This window comes from Cryptomeria japonica, chromosome 3 (assembly GCF_030272615.1).
Source record: "Cryptomeria japonica chromosome 3, Sugi_1.0, whole genome shotgun sequence".
NCBI classification, from domain to species: domain Eukaryota; kingdom Viridiplantae; phylum Streptophyta; class Pinopsida; order Cupressales; family Cupressaceae; genus Cryptomeria; species Cryptomeria japonica.
The window spans coordinates 363736826-363755614 of record NC_081407.1 but is presented as its reverse complement, the minus strand read 5'-3'; the positions used below and the strand labels follow the sequence as shown (position 1 = coordinate 363755614).

The window sequence follows — 18789 nt, the reverse complement described above, 5'->3', positions numbered from 1 at the left end:
GACCCTCCCAGGATTTGCAAAATGTTAATGACCAAGAGTATCGAAAGCTGTCCAACTTGATGTAATCTTCACACATGAATTATAGAACGGTCACACACGAATTTCTGAGCTTGAAACCACGATTTTGAGGAAAAATTGGCAAACCCTCCAAAGAGCAACAAACACAAAAAATTTTGCAAAAGAGCATCGAGCACTGTTCGCTCCAACAACTCCATAAGAGATTGCAAGATACCACAATTGTAGATGCTCGCCCCAACAACTCCAGGTGCGACCCAAAACATATTGTAACAAAACACGATTTTTGTGGAAAAAACCGTCAAACTGGATTTACAAATCATCATTTTTGTGGAAAAAAAGATAAAACTCATATAACCAAAATCCCATGCGAACATCGCAAATTACAGATGATAATTTTTCTTTAAAAATTATAAACCCTACGAACAATTTTTGAGGAAAAATATCATGAAAACCCAAAAACATCATGCGGCAAAATACTAGACATCATGTGGCAAAACCCTGATTTTTGAGGAAAAAATCAAGCAAAACCCTCCCATGATTTTTTTGTGGCGAAAAAATGAAAAAACCCATTGAGGAAAAAATTAATAAAACCCATAAAACCAATTTTTCTTCAAACCTGAAACCTTAAATTTTTCTGAAAATAATTAGAAAAATAATAATCTGCAGAAAATAATCTCTGATTTTTCTTTAAATTTTTTATAGAAAAAACAGACGATTTAAAAAAAAAACATAAAAAAAAGAAGCTCCAACAAACCCTAGCCGTGCGTAGAGAGCAAAATCTGCAGGTTCTAGACCAGAAATCGTGAAATACGTGAAACCCTAGATCGGATTACATAGGTCCAAAATAAATTCCCGACGCACAAATCCTTCAAAGTTTGGAAGGGTTACCTTATTCATCTTATGTTTTAAGTCCTTGCTTGAATGTCCCTTTTCTCTCCTAGGGGTCTAATTTTTTGCTTCACAAAACTCCCTGAATGATATGATTCTTCTTACTTCAGGACTTAGGTTTGTGTATGCGTCAGCCATCTCCTGCATGCTGTCATGGAGGGGATTAATTTCTTCTTCCTCCCTTGCCATATCATTCCTTGGTAGGAAGGATGGTTTTGGTATCTTAGGTGTGGATGATCTACTATTATTTTCTGAGTGATTTGTACTAATATCCCTTCCATTAGAATCTGTCCTAAGATCATTGATTGAAGTATTCATGTTTTGCAAGGCTTGCATGAGGACTTGGGTTCTTTCATGTTGTTCCATTAATGTCTTGGTTGTTAGTTCCATGAACGTCCTCATCTCATCACCTGTTGGTTCCATTAATGTCTTGGTTGTTAGTTCCATTATTGTTTTGATTGGGATTAGGATCTGCTGCAAGTTTTTCCCTTTCCCTCTCTAAGGCTTTTTGTGCCCTTTGGCTATGTTGCATCAACCTATCTTTTCACAAGATGGCAGGATATAGCTCTGATACCAATTGTAATGTTCCCTACTTGAAGCTGCCATAGTTTCAATAATTTATCAATCATTATTGAACAAATTACTCTATTATATTTAATAATTAATTCTATTATTCATAGTCCATAATTTCTAATGCAATGTTCAATCCTTGTTACTACCCAGTCCTAAGGAAGAAGGAAATAATTATGCTGTCAAGGCGCTTAGAAACCAAACTACAATAGGGTCCCTCAAAGTTTACCGATATATGCCCTTACCCTATCTTGGGATCATGCCCTCGAGGTTTACGAAACACTGTAACTTACCCTACCTTGGGATCACCCTATTGGTTGGATTTAGACTGCCCCTCCCTGAGAACAAATCAGACCCCTTCTTCATAGGTACTGACAGAAATAACAAGAATTGAACCATATTTATATAGATTCTTCTTATCATTTACTTAAGAGTTCTTTTTTGTTATGTAATCCATTATTGATACTGTTATTTGTCCGATTCATTACTTAAGAATTTATGTATCCTTCCATTTATATTTCAGTTATAATTATGAATTTATTGTGAAGTGTTATCAGAATGAATTAACAGAATTGTAACAGTAAGTATTTCAGTGTACTGGCTATAACATAATGGTGTATTGTCTTACTGATATCTCCCATGGATATCCCTTTTCTTTTTCTTCGATGATCCTTAAGCCTAGAGCCCAACCCTATTTAAGTTAGGTGAAGGGCCAGAAGAAAGAGTCATGCCCATTCATTAGGGACGTATTTGTCCAAGGGGTATGTCTCTTAGCAAATCGTTATTTATGCCACCTATGAATCGATGCCAAACACTAAACAAATCCACCCTATATTACCCAAATGTTAATAATTATGTTATCAAACAAATCAGATCGAAAGAGTAGTAAAACAAATTAAATCAGTAATATGGAACATATGGGTCTGTTCATAATATATCGGTCAAGACACACACACACACACACACACAGACAGATATATACATATATATCATTCTGAGCATTGTATTAATACAATTGTACATGGATGCGAAATTATGTATGGTCCATGACAAATTTCACCCCATGAAAGTTCAATATGTTTTATTGCCCTTACCAATTGACCACCCACCCAAGAAGGCAAAGTGAAGGCATTCAAAATCTCCAAGCACCCTTGAGAATGAGTAACCATTATATTGTCCAACACTTCATAGAAGTCTAGGGAAAAAGATTTAAGGTCCTTAAATTCTATAGTAATGCCACACCAATTATTTTGATTTTTCCATATAGAAAATGCAAATGCATGTCCATGCACGTTCAGATCACCAAGTTCCTAATATGGGCAAGGTGAGTCCGTGAGAGCATATGGTGCATAGAAATGGGACTTGGACTCGATGCGGACTTAGCAGAGGTGACTTGACTTGGGACTTGGCAAAGAAACTTGGCACAAACTCGGCAAGACTTGGCAAAGTGAAAAACCCAAGAAATTCAGAGATTTTTAAGGACTTAAAACTTGTTTCATGCACCCTTTAGTAAATAAATCTTAAAGACACAATAATATCATCAAATAGTAGCTAATTTGATCACATACACTAGAATACATCAATCACATAAGTATAAACGCAAATTGTCGTTGAAGGAAATAACAAACTTAGATATATAAATATTGCCAAATGTATATAAAACTCATGGAATATGAAATCCATGACATCAAATGTTCCACACAAGTATCAAAAGTAAAACAATAAGTACAAGTCTATGGTTCAAAGGAGCCTGCATCCCTCCTATGAAGACATTTAAGGTAGGTCCTGGATGATTCAACATCCATAGTCGCTGCCCATGACTCCATGTCACCCTCACCAACAACAGCTATGTCTATGTCTTCTCATGCTCTATCCTCCTTTGCCATGGCTACAACCTCAATCTCCCTATCTGCTTGGTCGACCCAATCAAAATCCTCATCACTAAAGACAGGATCTGTAACATCAATGATCCACTCAGATTTTGGATCGACCTCCTCTAGCGTGATTGGGGTGGAGTCATGGTCCAAAACCTATCTCTGTCTAAGATGGAGGTTGTAATGAACAAAGACTAGATCATTCAACCTCTCCACATATAGTCTATTGTGTCTCTTGGAGTGTATGTACTCAAACATACTCCAATTGAGCTCACGACTGGAAGCACTGCGTGTTTGGCTCAAAATGCAAATGAATATCCTCTAAATATTTGGTGTTTTAGGACCAAACATTTGCCACCATCTATCTAAGATGAGGAAAAAGAAAATAAAATCAGTCTCACTTCCAACTTTAAGACTTTAAGTTATATAATTAAATTATGCCCTTGAAATATATTTTTACTTGGCTGCAATTTTGTCCGACTATATTTACAAATTTGATGAGAGAAGACCTGCCCTTGTGCATTAGAAAAGGCATGTATCTCATGGATTATAGTGCTGGTAATACCGAGCAACATTTGCTCTATCATTGAGTAGAGCCCATTAAGTACCTCTTCATCGGCTTCGAAATCAGGACAGAAATGGAATACTGGATTGAGGTAATAAGTGGCTGCATGGAGGTGCTTGTGAAGTTGGAGGTGCCATCTCCTATCAATGATCTCCCAAATGGGATGATACTTATTCTCATCTCTTGCATAGACGGATCTAATGGTCTATTTGGCCTTATCCATGCCCTCATATATGTAGCCCATTGCGGGTTTCTCTCCATTAGCGAATCGTAGGAGAACTACCAAGGGCTCAATGAATTGCAAATATTGTGAAACATTAACAGTTAACTTAAGTGAATGAAAATAAACAAATAAAAGAAAATTGTGAATAAAAATTAAAACATAATGTAGAATTTATAAATTTTTTACCTTCACAATCTCTGCACAAGGGGCCCAAAAGCCTAGCTCATCAAATATGCAATTTGCCACATCAATCCCTGCAGTGGTCATAGTATAGGATGAGAAAGTCCACTCCTCATCAACAAACATACGCCTCAAACCTGCCTTTGACTGAATCAAGGATTGTAATGTGATAAAATTGGTGGCAAATCTAGTGATTCTAGGATAAGCCAACTCCTTTTTCCCCGTGTATTGCCTCATTATGCTGAGGACCCATGCGTGATTGTACACAAATTTGCAAATATTTTTTGCCTTATCTACATGTCTTGATTCGTGGAAGCTTGCCTATATCCTCCAATATGAGGTCAAGGTAATGGACGACACATGGACAAGAAAATGTAACTGGGTGTCTCTCCATCAAAAGTCTACCCACAACGACATAATTTGCTGCATTATCAGTCATCACTTGAACTACATTCTCCTCACCCACCTCAAGCATGACTTCCTCTATAGCTTCACATAGGAATGTGACATTTTTTGAATTTGTGGAAACATCAATGGACTTGAGGAACATGGTGCCATCTGAAATTAGAAAATAAAGCAAAAGGAATGATCATTCAATGAATCATAAATTAAAAATATTAATCACTAAATCAAATTCAAATTATTCAATGCATTGAGGGAAGTAGAATGATCAATCACCTACAACATAAACGATTTTTTTAGGAGCGTCCTATTTCTTCTATTGGTTCAACCATTGGTCATGATGGTGCAACCATTCTTACTCCATATCTTGTGCTGGTCCTCTATTGTATCTTTTAAATCAGCCAGTGTTTCTATCAAAATTGGGCCATTTAGGTCAGATTTATAAGGGGCTTTGAACCCCGCCCCACAAATATTTATGGCATCAACCATGTCTAGCCAATAAGGATACCTATCACAAATAAATTAAACAGGTATGTTTAATAAAAAATCATTAAACAGAGCAAACGATAAATTTTAAAACAATCAAATAAAAAAGAATTACCTGGCTGCAAACAATGGAATGGTGCAATAGTACCAAAATTGGCCAATTGCACCTCTAGCTGCATCATGTACCTCCTTGTTTCAAACCATGCTCTCAAGGGCTGTTTGGGCACTAGGAGTAGTGTGTGGCTCAAAATATAAATGCATCCTAGATTTACGAACTTATTTTCAGCACTTTGATCTTCTTTGCTTGTGTGCAAAAATGAATTGTGTCCAATCTATGCTTGTGTGCTAGATGGAAAATTGTAATTTTGTAAAGACCCACTTGTGTATTACACTTTCTATGCTTGTGTGCTAGAACCATCCTATGCTTGTGTGCTAGGTGGAAGATGTAATTCTATGCTTGTGTGCTAGGTGGAAGATGTAATTCTATGCTTGTGTGCTAGATCCATTCTATGCTTGTGTGCTAGATGGAACTCTAAAGGTTCAGATTATGTATTCTCTTCTTCCCTAGTTAAGAGGGAGTGTTGTTTATAACTAGGTAAGAGGGTTCGGATTGCCTTAAGGCAACATCCGAACCCACATAGGACTGGGTCCTATCCCATAAGGCAACGTGCCCCCCACATAGGACTGGGTCCTATACTAAAAGGTAAACGTGCCCCCCAAGACAGGTCCGGCCCCATATCTCCATGCCACACCAAAATAAGTACCACGCAACAAATCAAATTGGCGCCAAAAATGATTACGGCCGACTTGGAGTATATGGGTTAAAAGCTCATATAAATAAAGTTAAAATGCAAAACTCAATCCACCAACTTCATCTCTCATGCAATCAGCGAAATAGCTCTGCAATTGAAGGTGCGAAATATAGGAGAGGATTGGGCGAACCTGTTCAAGAAGATAGAAGGCATTTGGTATTCCTTGATGAAGGCTTGGTGTATCTAGAAGGGCAAATCTGATATGATAAAAGGGATCAAATCTGAAGAGTCAAGCTAAGTATTGTATTTGTGCAATTAAGAGAGAATATATAATCTGACCTGTGGGTCTTTAATGCTGGGTTTTTTTCCTCCTTGGAGGTTTTCCCAGGGTATTTGCGTTTGTCTCTTGTTCACTTGTTTCATTTCTGAGTTTACTGAATTATGGTTTAATAAAATATTACAAATCTGATTAACAAACCAAGGGCATAATTAAAAAACATAAACCTGATTACTGATCTAGGGCACAAAATTAACAATTTTCACATTTAAAACACCCTTTTTAAATAATAAAATTTTAGTTGATTACTTTACTTTTTTGACAAATTTAATATATTACCATTTAATAATTTAATTATTTTCCACACAATCACCGAAGTTATGAAAAATATTAAAATAGTCGAAAATGTGAATTTTGATCACACCGCAATACCTTAAATGCATAGGATATCAATCTATATTAAAGTTGAGACTCTCCCAAGATGACAGACTTCTTCAACAAATGTGGAGTGCTCCTAGAATGTCAGATCCATACTTGGAATGCACCATTGTACTCATCTTGGCTCCAATAACTCTTTGCCACTATCAGAATACCTTTCCAATAAAGTTTGCGTTTTCCAGGAATGGAGTTTCCATTAGAATGGATCAGGAAAGGGGACATTACAAATTCTTTATACATATTCAAATTTTTTTTCCTAACCAAACTTACATACCCAAAAGGTTATTGATTTCTTTCCTTTTGTCTTCATAGATACCTTCTTCAAATTCTCACTAGCAAATGCTATGGTAGTAAATTGGGAAGGAAGGAAAAGTCTCAAGAGCCACAGTTCAAGGTCCATCAAGGGAACTGTCATATCCCCGCCCAAGGTCAGGGATTGCCATAAGAGAAGAAAACACAGTAAGTAAAACTGGCAGGTCACAGCTTAGATAATAAAACCCTAGGCAACTAATATATGCAAGGACGTCCCTAAATAAGTAATAAATATGGGCCATAATTATTTAAGGCTAACCCAATTAAGAACAGTGATTTCTTTAAGGAGGGTTGACCTGATTAAAAAGAGATCAGCAGCTAATCAAGAAATAATTATATATTTTCAAAGAGCAGGCTCAGGGTTCACAATGCTGGCTGACCCTTGGTGATTAGCACCCCACCTTGAGGATTTAATTCTCAAAATAAATAATAAATCTTTGTGGGTTTAATGGGCCTACCCCTTATGGAGGGCCCAAGTCTGCCATTAAAAGATGCATTGAAAGGGTATAAAATAAGGAAGATTCATCTCAATTGGGAAGCATCATATCCCTCCAAAGGGTCGCCTACCTTAGTGAGGGTATAAGAAGTGTTTGGGAAGCATGGTGAGGAGGGGCAGTGGTCCAGAGATAAAGCAGATCCAGAGCAGAATAAGATCATAGAATAAATTAAGAAATCTGAGTTTAAATTCAGGAAAGACATCCATAATGGATCAGCCAATGAAAAGGAACCCTTGGCATAAAACCAGAAAATCAGAGCAGACAGAAATATATTATTGCAGCAGATATTATTACATCATTACAGCAGACAAAAAGAGGTCAGTCAAATAAAGAAGATACATCCAATTGCAGAATTAGTAAGAGAAGTCCGCAGACGTTGATAACTATAAAGTGCTTGGATTTAAATCAAGATTTAAAGTGGGCAATTGTGCATTCCTAAATATATTTCATTCCTTATCTACTGAATTTGTGATTCTAGGGTAAATTAGGAAATGATCCCGATAGGGGACATTACAAACAACCTTCACTAGCTTCACAAATCTTCCCTAATGAAAGCCTTTGACTACACAAGAAGACCAACTTCCCAATAACTAGGTGGACCCAACATTTCACAAGGCCAAGTGCAACTAACTCAAGGCAATGGAAAATAGAAGATAGATGCTTTTTTAGAAACCATTCTGTTGGTGTCTGTTTTATCATCTACCAAACATTAGAATAGGATACCCGAAGGTATCCTATCCTCTCCTGAAAAATCACTACTGATTCCAAGGTCTATATATGCGAACAAGCGACTTTAGTGAAATAGCTTCTTGGGTAGTGTATGCTGAAAATCTCAAGGGGGACTTACGTTTAACAAGTATCTTGAACTACTGGAGTTTGATGGAATTAGCAATTTTAGGCTCTTCTTTTTTTTTGGGATTTTCTAGGATTTAGACTCTCAAAAGAAAAGGAAAAAGGGATAGGGTTAAGAAGGCTAATCTAATCCTACGAACTCTAGAGACGGTATCAATTGGATGCTCTCGAGAAACCAAACTTTGCTTCGCCACACTAGGGACAACTACACAAAGTAGTTGCAATCTTCGATGGGTTGTGCTCATGATCGAGATGTTGGGATGCATAGAGGACGGGCTCAGACTAACTTTGCATGGTAGAATGGAAATCATCCATTTACCAAAAGTATGAGCGGAGATACACCATCAATTGACACTTATCAAATCCTTCATTCAAATTAACAACAATGAAAGCAAATCTAAACTAATTTTAACTAAATGTTGAAGAAATTGAAACCATGCAAATCATTCAAACAATAGGGATTACAAAGCAGCGCACATGCAATATATTATCTGGAAATGACCTTACGCAACAATACATCAAAAACCTCACCCCCTCCAAATGAGAGGAGGTAACCTTATATAGTTTTTCAAAAATAAATGAACCACCAAGATCAAACAGTGATCAAGGGCCCAGATTGAAAGCTACAAACCCTAATTAGGGTTTCCCAAAACTAACTACCCTCGACCAATGAGAAGATTACATTTGGGACGCTTGTTCTTCTTGCTAAAAATGAACCATCAATGAAAATAGAAGGTTGTTGCATTGTGAAGTGTGCCCTTCTAGAAGCTTCTGGATAAGTCAGGTTCATTGAACCTGGACATGCTGACTTGGAGCAATCTGATTGGTCGAAAGATGACGAGGCGCCACCTCAACGTGTTGGATGTCTTCCTTGAATTCTCCAATTTGTGTCAAGAAATTGTCTAAGTATGGAAATTTGATTCCTTCTTGTCACCATTTGATTCTGCTTGGGAGCTTGTCTTTTTTTATTTCTTCAGGAGATGAAATCCTTCAAGAAGTTGGAAATTTATTTAACTTTTCCATATTTTCACCAAGTTTGAGAACTTTTCTTTCTTGATGCCTTGAGATTCTTTCAAGTGCCTCGAATTTGGAGAAGAAATCTCTTCGCGAAGTATTTCTCATACTTAGCCAAATTTTGGCTCTCTCTATGCTCGGACGAACCTTGCTCGTAGTCCCGTCTTCAATTCTGAATTTGGCTTGAAACTCCATTTGTGTTTTCTGTGACGATCCTGCCTTCAGCTGCCAATTTATGTTGCGCGGGAGGAGGGTAAAAGCTCTAGATAACCCCTTGCAAATATGAAATGATGGGATCAAGCTGTTTAGGCATTCGCTGTGATCATGCCCTCCCTCTCAATACCCTGACATTTGGAGAATAATTCCTCCATGCCTTCATCATAATTGAGGAAATTGGAATTTTCTCATACTTAGCCAAATTTGGCTATCTCGACGCTCGGATGAACTTTGCTCGTGAACTTGTCCTCAATCCTCTATTCGGCTTGAAATTCCAGTTGCCATCTCTATGATGATCTCACTTCTATTTCCTCCTGCAATGTGTAAAACCAAAGGAAAAAAGTTAGAAATCTATCTTAGATTAAAGAAAATCGAGGCTGCGAACGGCTGTGTTTGGAGATTTTATTTCATTCTCATATTTAGCCATAAAAACTGAAATTTCATTTGAAAAGCCTTCAATCTCAAGGATGGTTGTCATCGTAAATCAACACCAAGTGCTATAACTCCGAAAATTTCTTATACTTAGCCAAAAAAAATGATTTTCTTCCCCTAGAAATTCGAATAAATTCATTATAAATCATTTCTCATAAATCTGCATCATGAATCTAATTTCACCTTCGAATAAAGGGAAGTAAGGCTGGAAATTTCTCAAAAATACTCAAAAATTTAGGAGAGATTCAATAATTCTTCCTTATACTGGTTGTCTTTCTCAAAAATCTGTGAAACTTTTGTCAAAAAAGTTTATCCAACTTCCAGCATTGTCCAAAACTTTCTCCAAATGATCTTCAAACTGAAAATACTTCACTAAGCTCTCCTTAGTAATTTCGAACTTCTTGGTGTAGAAATGAAGTTTACAACGAAGTATTTGTAAATAAAGTTAAATCCTCAATCAAAAACCCTTAAAATCTTCCAACTCATGTTTCCAATTTTAACTTCATTCTTTAGGAAAGTGTTGTCATGTTTCCAAATTTGAGAAAAATATCTTCCAAAAGTTTCCAATTTGGCTATAAGTTCGAAATATTTATTAGTCTTCAAATATTCTTTTCCAAAGAACTTTCTATTTTGGTCTCTAAGTTCGAAATCCTTATCAATCTTCCAATATTCTCCTTTTGAAAACTTTCTATTTTGGATTTAAGTTCGAAATCTTGAAGGATTTTCATGACATCACTTGTATTTTCGTTGATTTTGTTTGATTTTTAAGTTTAAGCGGACTTTTGAAGACTCACCTTCATCTTCTTCAAGCTTTGGCGGACTTTTGGAAGCTTACCTTCTTTGGCGGACTTTCCTTTACCTCTCAATGCATGGCGGAGATTTAGAGGTCTCCACATAGGGCTGGCGGACTTTTAGAGGCTCCCCATCATCTCCTTGGATAGGGCGGAGCTTTGGTGTTACTTCCATCAAGGCGGACTTTGGTGTCACCTCCACCAAGGCGGACTTTGAAGGCTCCAATATGCTTGGAGGGCGGAGTTTAGACTTGGCTTCTATCATGGCGGGCTTCTTTGAAGGCCTCCCTTGGGCGGAGTTTTGGAGACTCTCCCTTGGGCAGAGTTTTGGAGATATCTCCACCAAGGCGGACTTTGGTGTTACCTTCTGCTAGAGTGGACTTTGGAGGCTCTTCCTACCTTGGGTGGACTTCTATGGCATCTCCTTTGGGCTCCCCAATTTGCATGGCGGACTTCCTTGAAGGATCCCCTTGGGCGGAGTTTTGGAGACAATCCCTTGGGCGGACTTTGGTGAGTCCTCTACCTTGAGCGGACTTCTAAGACCTCTCCTCATGGGCGGACTTTGGAGACTCTCCTACCTTGTTGCTTGCCAAGGCGGACTTCTAGATAACCCTTCATCAAGACTTGAAGGCTTAGGGCGGACTTTTCATATGGTTCTTCTTCCATGTCTTAGCACCTTGGGCGGAGTTTGAAGACTTCTCCAACATGGGCGGACTTCCCTGAGATCACCATCATTTTGCTAGGGTAGGGCGGACTTTAGAGGTGGCACCGAGGAGGGTGGAGTTTTGGGCTCTCTCTCCTTAGTCTTCTTGACCTATGGCGGACTTTGGAGACTCCTCTACATGGCGGGCTTTAGGCTATACCCCTTCATGGTGGACTTCTAGACCTTTCCTCATGGGCTCTTCCTTGGCTATCCTCCTTCCTTGAGCGGACTTCTAGAGGGTCTCATGGATAGGGCGGAGTTTAGACAAGGCTCCCATATGGCGGGCTTTGGAGTGTTGGCCTTCATGGCGGACTTTGGAGTGTTGGCCTTCAACATGGTAGGATAGGGCGGAGTTTCAAGACCATTCCCAAGGCTTCTCCAAGGTATGGCGGAGTTTGAGAACCTCTCCATCATGGTACGGAGTTTAGATCTCTCTCTTCAAGGCGGACTTTTGAAGGCTCTCAAGAGGGCGGACTTAATATGAAATATAACATTTAAGTATAGGTGGTATTTCAATATGTCTTTTCTCTTTCTTATACATTTAAGTATAAGTGGTATTGAAATACTACTTATACTTTAAGTTATATTTCATATATATTGTCAGGATGTTTGAGAGTGGTTTCAGACCTCTAAGACTAAAAATGCAAAATCTAGTTTTTGGAGGATTCTCCAATTTTCCAGACTTAGTCAAATTTCAGGATTAGGATGACATTCTAGATAGCACCAAATTTCAGGACATTTGAGGATCAGGATGACATTCCAGACTTAGATGATTTTTCGAGCTGATTATCCTTTTAATGCGCCATGACCCCCTAAAATATAGGAACTTAGCTTTTTGGGTCAAAACTTGAAAATTTTCGATCACGATCAGAGCAGGTCAGTGCCACCAGTGCAAACCCTAGGTCCCCATTCCGAAAAAGCAAAAAGCAAACATCCCTAAAAAATAGGGAAAACTTTCTAAAAATAGCCATACCAGGGATTGGGCTAAAAATGCCAAAAACGGAACTTCCTTAAAAAAAGAAAAAGCAAAAAAGCAAACTTTCTAAAAATAGAAAGTTGTCCAAATTCGTCCAAATCAATTGCGATCTTTGTCCTTTGGCCTTTCTAGGCACTTTGACGGCATCCGGACTCTGGTATTACTTGGCTTGCAAAAACTAGCTTTCAATCTCTAGGACTGGAACCGTTCAAAACTAAGCAAGGCTTGGCAAAACTGAAGCGGAAGGCCACGAGACACTAACAAAAACCCTAGAAAGCAGAAAAAGAGAGGGTCCCCATTTGCAATGGGGTGATGTGTGAAAAAGGTCACAACACATTCCTTGTAGATAGGGATCCTTGGGCCTTTGAGAATGGCATTGTTGTGCCATAGCGACCAACAAAAACCCAGTAGGAGCAAGCAGTAAACTCTCGTGAAATGCCTAAAGCCAAATCCTTCAAACACCAAGGGCAACACATAAACCCAAGGCTAGACTCTTAGAAACCCAAACACACCTTGCCATATATAGAAACACCTTAGCACAAATTATGATCTAGTACATGCCAAGAAGATTGCAACATGTGACCATAAAATGGAACACCAACTTAATGCATGTCATCAATTTCTAATGCCATTTGGAAAGAAGAAAAATCATGTTAAATACAGCTCGGGAAAGGTGTTGCCCTTAATATTCTATCTTCTCAAGTGTAATAAGGTTAAGCACTTGTTCCATGCTTAATTTTAATGATTTCATTTATTAATTCTAGCTATTTCTTTAGGCTGATCTAGTTAGGATGAAGAGTTGTGTCCATACCTAATTATGTCTAAAAACATTCACAAGAAAGGCTCTTACAAAACCATCACAAGTTATAAGATTGAATTCATATTATCATATTCTAATATTTTGAGATCATCCTTGAAGTGGTCTGATATTTTATTGTCTTTATTTTTAAGAAATATCTCAGAAAGTGGCATTAGAGTATGATTTGGGTTAACAATTTTGTTTTTTTCTATAACTTACAAGCCATTCTGAATTTTATTGTCATTTTTTAGGATTTTGAATAATATATCCAAGGAAGCTATAGGAAAAATTTAGCTTTCCGTGATATAATCATTTGAAGGAAACACGGGCATGATGGGTGCAAGACACCAGATTTTTGAATGATACAAGAAGGCAGCAATATGGAATAAAGTAACAGAAAATGGCAAATCTCATTGGGGTATAATAAAAGAATCGTGGGGCAGAAATATTAGAATAGAGAAACATGATGAAAATAAACAGTACATCAGGATAAGAATCATAGAAAATAACATGAATCAGCATAGCTGTATGCTACTTCTCTCCCAAGAACTCCAATTGTATAAGAAATGTGGCCTAGACAATGAAGATCCATACTTGTCCTTAAAAGAGGGACATTCAGCCTATAGTAAGGGACTTTAATGCAAGGACAGCTGGCAAACAAACCAACTTAATGGAAAATAAAGAAGATCTAGACAAGAACCTTCTGTGGATGGCATTTATATAGAATTGATTGGACTTAATGCAATGTATGAGTTTTAACCTTTATGTAATATTTTCTTGATTTAATATGTGGTTATATTTTGATGAAAACGTGAATGGTTTGCAGGGAAGTGTCTTCATCGAAAGGGATGGAACACATTTCAGACATGTTCTAAATTGGTTGCGTGACGGTGTTGTTCCTACCCTAGATGCCCCAGGATATCAAGAGCTGCTCCATGAAGCAGAATATTATCAACTACTTGTAATGCTTTATTTTTTTTGGATATTTAATTTTTTTAATCTCTTGGTATTAATCTTTCTTTCTGTCTCTGTTTTATCCTTTTGATTTTCCTGTTTTCTTGTTTTATAAATCTAATTAAATTACATTGATTGGACAAGTGCTTTAAAAAATTGATATTTGTCATGTAAAAGTTAGTATCAATGGACTTAAACAAGTAATCAAGGCATTTTGGGTTTTATAGCTAGAAAATTCAGCTCAACATTTCCTTTCAATCTGAAAAGCTCTTAAGAATAGAAGCAAATATCTTTCTTGGGAATACCCTGGCAAACCAAAAGATGAAGAGGTTTTCAATTTCTCAAAATATTACCAGGAAAATATCAGGAACCCAAGAAACAAAGAAAAAATAAAAAACAAGAAATAATTGATTTTTAAATAATTAAAGTCATCTGAATTAGAGTGAGAGAGTGAAAGTAAACTTAAAAGAGAGGACACCATGAATTTGGAAATTTAGATTTTCTGCATGAATTTTGTTTGTGGCTATTAAAATAATAATTTAATGTTTCTATAGTGGTCATCTTTGTCATTTAGTTAGTATTTAGAAACTTTCATTTATGTCTTTCGTCTGTAGTTAGTTTTAGGAAGTTTCCTTTCTGTCTTTCATGTATTTATTCTCGATCGTTTCTGTTATGCTAAGATTTTGTAATATTCTTTATAAGGAGCATTCCTCTCCTTGTTTAATACAACATTGAATTATCATTTCATTGTATCAGAGCTTATGTCCTTTTTTGGCAATTTTTATACTTTTTTTAGTAAAAAAATTCATGGGTTTTCTGATTTTTTTCCACAAAAAATCATGGAAGGGTTTTCTGTCAAGACAATGTATAAAAACAATAATCAGCTAGACACAGTCTTATCGTGTAAGAAACTAAAATACACTTCCTTTTATTCTTTAATCTCATGACATCATATCCTAACTCAGATCTTTGCATTGAAGTCTCTTGGAATATTCACCTTAGGCAAGGCAGATTAAGATGTGTTCTTCATGAGATTCTTTAGCTATCTTTGAAAGAAAAAGGATGCAACTGTTTGGCAATCTTGGTTGCAATGTTATGTTATCAAGAAATTTGAAGGAGACAGATCGGAATTTTGTTCCCAAAGGAATTTGGGTAGTTGTAGTCTATAACCTCGGACTCAGTCCTATTGAGGTGATGATCAGATGTATTCTGGATCTACGCTAAGCATATAATAAGAAAGAAAACACCATACACATAATTGGGGCAGTAAAACAAATCTCTTTGTATTGATATCTTTATATATAATATACATTCCTTATATCTCCTTTATCATATCTATCTTCTATCTCTATTCTATCTTATACATACACTTAGTCTTTCTCCTTATTCTCCTCTTAGTTATCCTTTGTCTTGTCCTGAAGTCAACTAGTCTTCTTCTGTGGTAGGATATCTTGATAAATGACCTAGAGAGTTTGAAACTGGTCATCCCACTGTTTCTTCACTGTCTGTAATTGATTGATATGAATGTGAAGGTCTAGGAGCTGTGTCTCTGCTTCCGTCAGAGACGTCAAGATCTTGTCCATCCAGAAGGTTAGAAATGGTGTATAAACTCTTCACATCTTGCCCGGTATGTTCTTGAGCTAATTCTTCAACATAAGATGTATCCTCTAGGTCAACTAAGGGAATTCTAAAATTCCGGTTATCATCACCAAAGGATATTTCTTCTTTTCGGGAATCTACAATCCCATTTGTATTTACAAACCATCTAATTCCAAGTAGAGCTCGAAATGTATTAAAGGGTTCTTTCATATACACTACATCAAAATCAATATACTGCTTGATACCTTTCACACTTAGTTCTACGTTCTTCCATGTTCCCAATGCATTCATATTGGACCCATCTGCTAGACATATGTTTATAGGGGTTTCTACTAAATTTGGTTTGCCCAAAATCTCCTGACTGGTAAATGGTATAATGTCCAAGTATGTTCCTAAATCCATCATCACTTATTTTACTTTATGGTCATTGAGCTGAATACATCAATTAATAACAGACCATTCTTCTAATTTAGGTCCTCTGATAGGTGGATTTCTTGCTGCTTCTTGTTCCAATACTTTACTAATTGTTTCAATTTTACAACTAAATCATTATTCCTCATTACTGTTATTAATTCCTTTAAGATCCGAATATCTTGCTCAGTGAAACAAGCTACTTCCTCTTGTAATTACCGTTTGATTGTCTTCTTTGCTTCGTCCACCACCTTATCATTTTTTCTTCTATTCGATTTAAAAAGGTAGGTTCTTCTTCATCCTCTTCTCCTTTCACTAGGATGTAGTATTCTTCAAAGTCCTCTTCTATCAGTGATTTCTTTCTCCCTTTTCCGGTATTTGTACCTTGTCTGGTTACCACATTTGCTTTCTTCTTGTTTGTGATTTTCTTCTTTCTCTTCACTACTAGTTCTTGTGATGTGTTAGAGGTCCATACATCCATTCTATGGCAATTTCTGATTCCTACTGTCCAGATTACTTTGGCTCCTCTTTGTAACTTGTCACTCCAGAATGGTTTCTCTATATCCCTATAGAAATCTTTAGATTTTTCACAACTAAACATAGTGTGCTCCTCACATCCACAAAATATGCATTTAAGCCATTTTTCAGCTCAACATTTTGAGGCATAGTGTCCAATCTTTCCATAATTAGAACATGTAGCATCGTTTCTTCTCCTATTTCCTCGACCTCTACCTCAGCCTCCTCTATAATTATTGTTCCTATCATCATCTTGATAACCTTGTTTGCCTTGGGCTGCACAGACATTCTGGTATTCTGCCATGCAGGAATCCGGTATCTTGCATCATCTCTGTCCCCCTGACTTGCAACGACATCTGTTTCCTCCATTCTAGATTGGAGGTTTGTTCCTAGGGCATTCCTCCGTGAGGTGCAGATCCCATTTTTGACAGATGGTGCAATACATTGTGGTAGCAAGCGTCTTCTCTGCTCTGTCTTTAGGACAATCATTTCAGATGTGTCCTTCTCGGTTACAGTATGTGCACCAAATTCTTTGAGGTTTCGTTGACCTCATTTCTTGTTGTATGGTTAACTTCTTCACTTGTTCTTGTGGACTTTCCAACAATTCTGTGTTTCGATCCTTTACCGGTTTCGTCCAGGTTTGGGCCTCTCTTTGGTAGGCCATTTGGATAAGGTCTGTGTATTTCTAAAAATCTCTGTTGTCTAAGCTAGTTATTATATGCCAGTCCAATTTGGAAATATACCACTCTATTTTGTGCTTCTCTGTTAGAGGTTCTTCTAACTTTTTGCATGCTTCCTTGAGCCTTCTATCATACTCCTTAACAGATCCCCTTGATTTAAATTTCTCATTTGGGTAACACTCTCGGTGGGGACTTTTGGTATCTTGACTTGGTCACATGTTCCTGAATGTTTTGGATAATTCTTGAATCTTTATGTAGCATTCTAACTCTTCATCTCTCGTTGACTTGACAAAGTCCAATAGTCTTTCTTTATCAAGGAATTTCCCATTTTTCTCCCAAATTGATTCTAAAATGAAGCAATGTTGTTCAACATCAGTAGTATCAATTCCAAATATAGGGATCTTAATTGCAGTGTCCATGTTGCTAGGGTTTGTCGCGAGATTGTTTGACAACTGTAATTGAACTACTAGATTCTTTATCAGTTTCCTCTTTGGTGTTTGTTTTTCCTTCTTTGGCTGACTATTGCAGGGTTTATTCTCTTTGTCCTTATCTCTCTATAACGTAATATCAAAATATTCTTCTCGTAGTATCTCACCCAAGGTGTTTCTTGCTTATTATTCGCTTTTGTTTGCTTCTGCTCTTCTTTACTCTCTCCTATATCCTTTGTTTTTTTTGGTGTCTCTTCCATCTCAATTTTTCGACTTTTATTGTTGGCTAGGGATGGGTTTGGTCCAGGGTTAGTGTCTCTTCAAGACCCCTACTAATTCTTTGATTTGTAAAAGAACATGTCTTCAAGCTGCATGTCTTTATTAATCTCATGATTATTTACTTCTTCCTTTCTATTATCTTCTTTTAATCTTCTCACACTTAAGTTAACTAATTCCTCCAAGTGGTCATTGGCCTAAAAGGGGGTTCTTTCCCGTGTTTGCAATAGCACCTTAAACCTATCATCCAATCGAATTGTAACAACACTAAAATCTTTTAAGGGGTGTTGCGGGGTAGGAGCCATATTGCTACTACTAGATCCTGTCAACAACTTTCTTTTATCAAATCCTTCAATTGTTGTCTGCACCTTGGTTACCATTTCTTGCATTTCATCGAATTATAAGTTTAGATCTTCTAGAGTACCTTCTTCTAGCGTCCATATCTTTTCTTTCTTTCTCTTATTCTGACAACATCCACATTGGCGCACTCAGCAACACGCTTATTGGCGCGCTCTTCTCTTCTTCTTTCTCTCTCCTCTTTCCCATGTTTGTCTCAATCTCCATTCTTCTCCATTAGGGCTGGCAATTGTGTCTATTCTCCTTGCTTTTGTTTGCTCCTTGATCTCTCTTGTGTTCTTGTTATCTCCTTTTGCCATTGGT

General features: G+C 37.1%; 1 protein-coding gene across 7 annotated transcripts in view; it reads left to right on the top strand.

Annotated features, from left to right (window-relative positions):
- LOC131080015 (FH protein interacting protein FIP2) overlaps positions 1 to 18789 on the top strand; it is a 120557-nt gene that overhangs the window by 19563 nt on the left and 82205 nt on the right. For all 7 annotated transcript variants that reach the window (XM_058018075.1, XM_058018072.1, XM_058018071.2 and 4 more), the window contains exon 3: positions 14092 to 14226. In XM_058018075.1, the coding sequence (XP_057874058.1) occupies positions 14092 to 14226 (135 nt within the window). The remainder of the gene's footprint in view (positions 1 to 14091; positions 14227 to 18789) is intronic.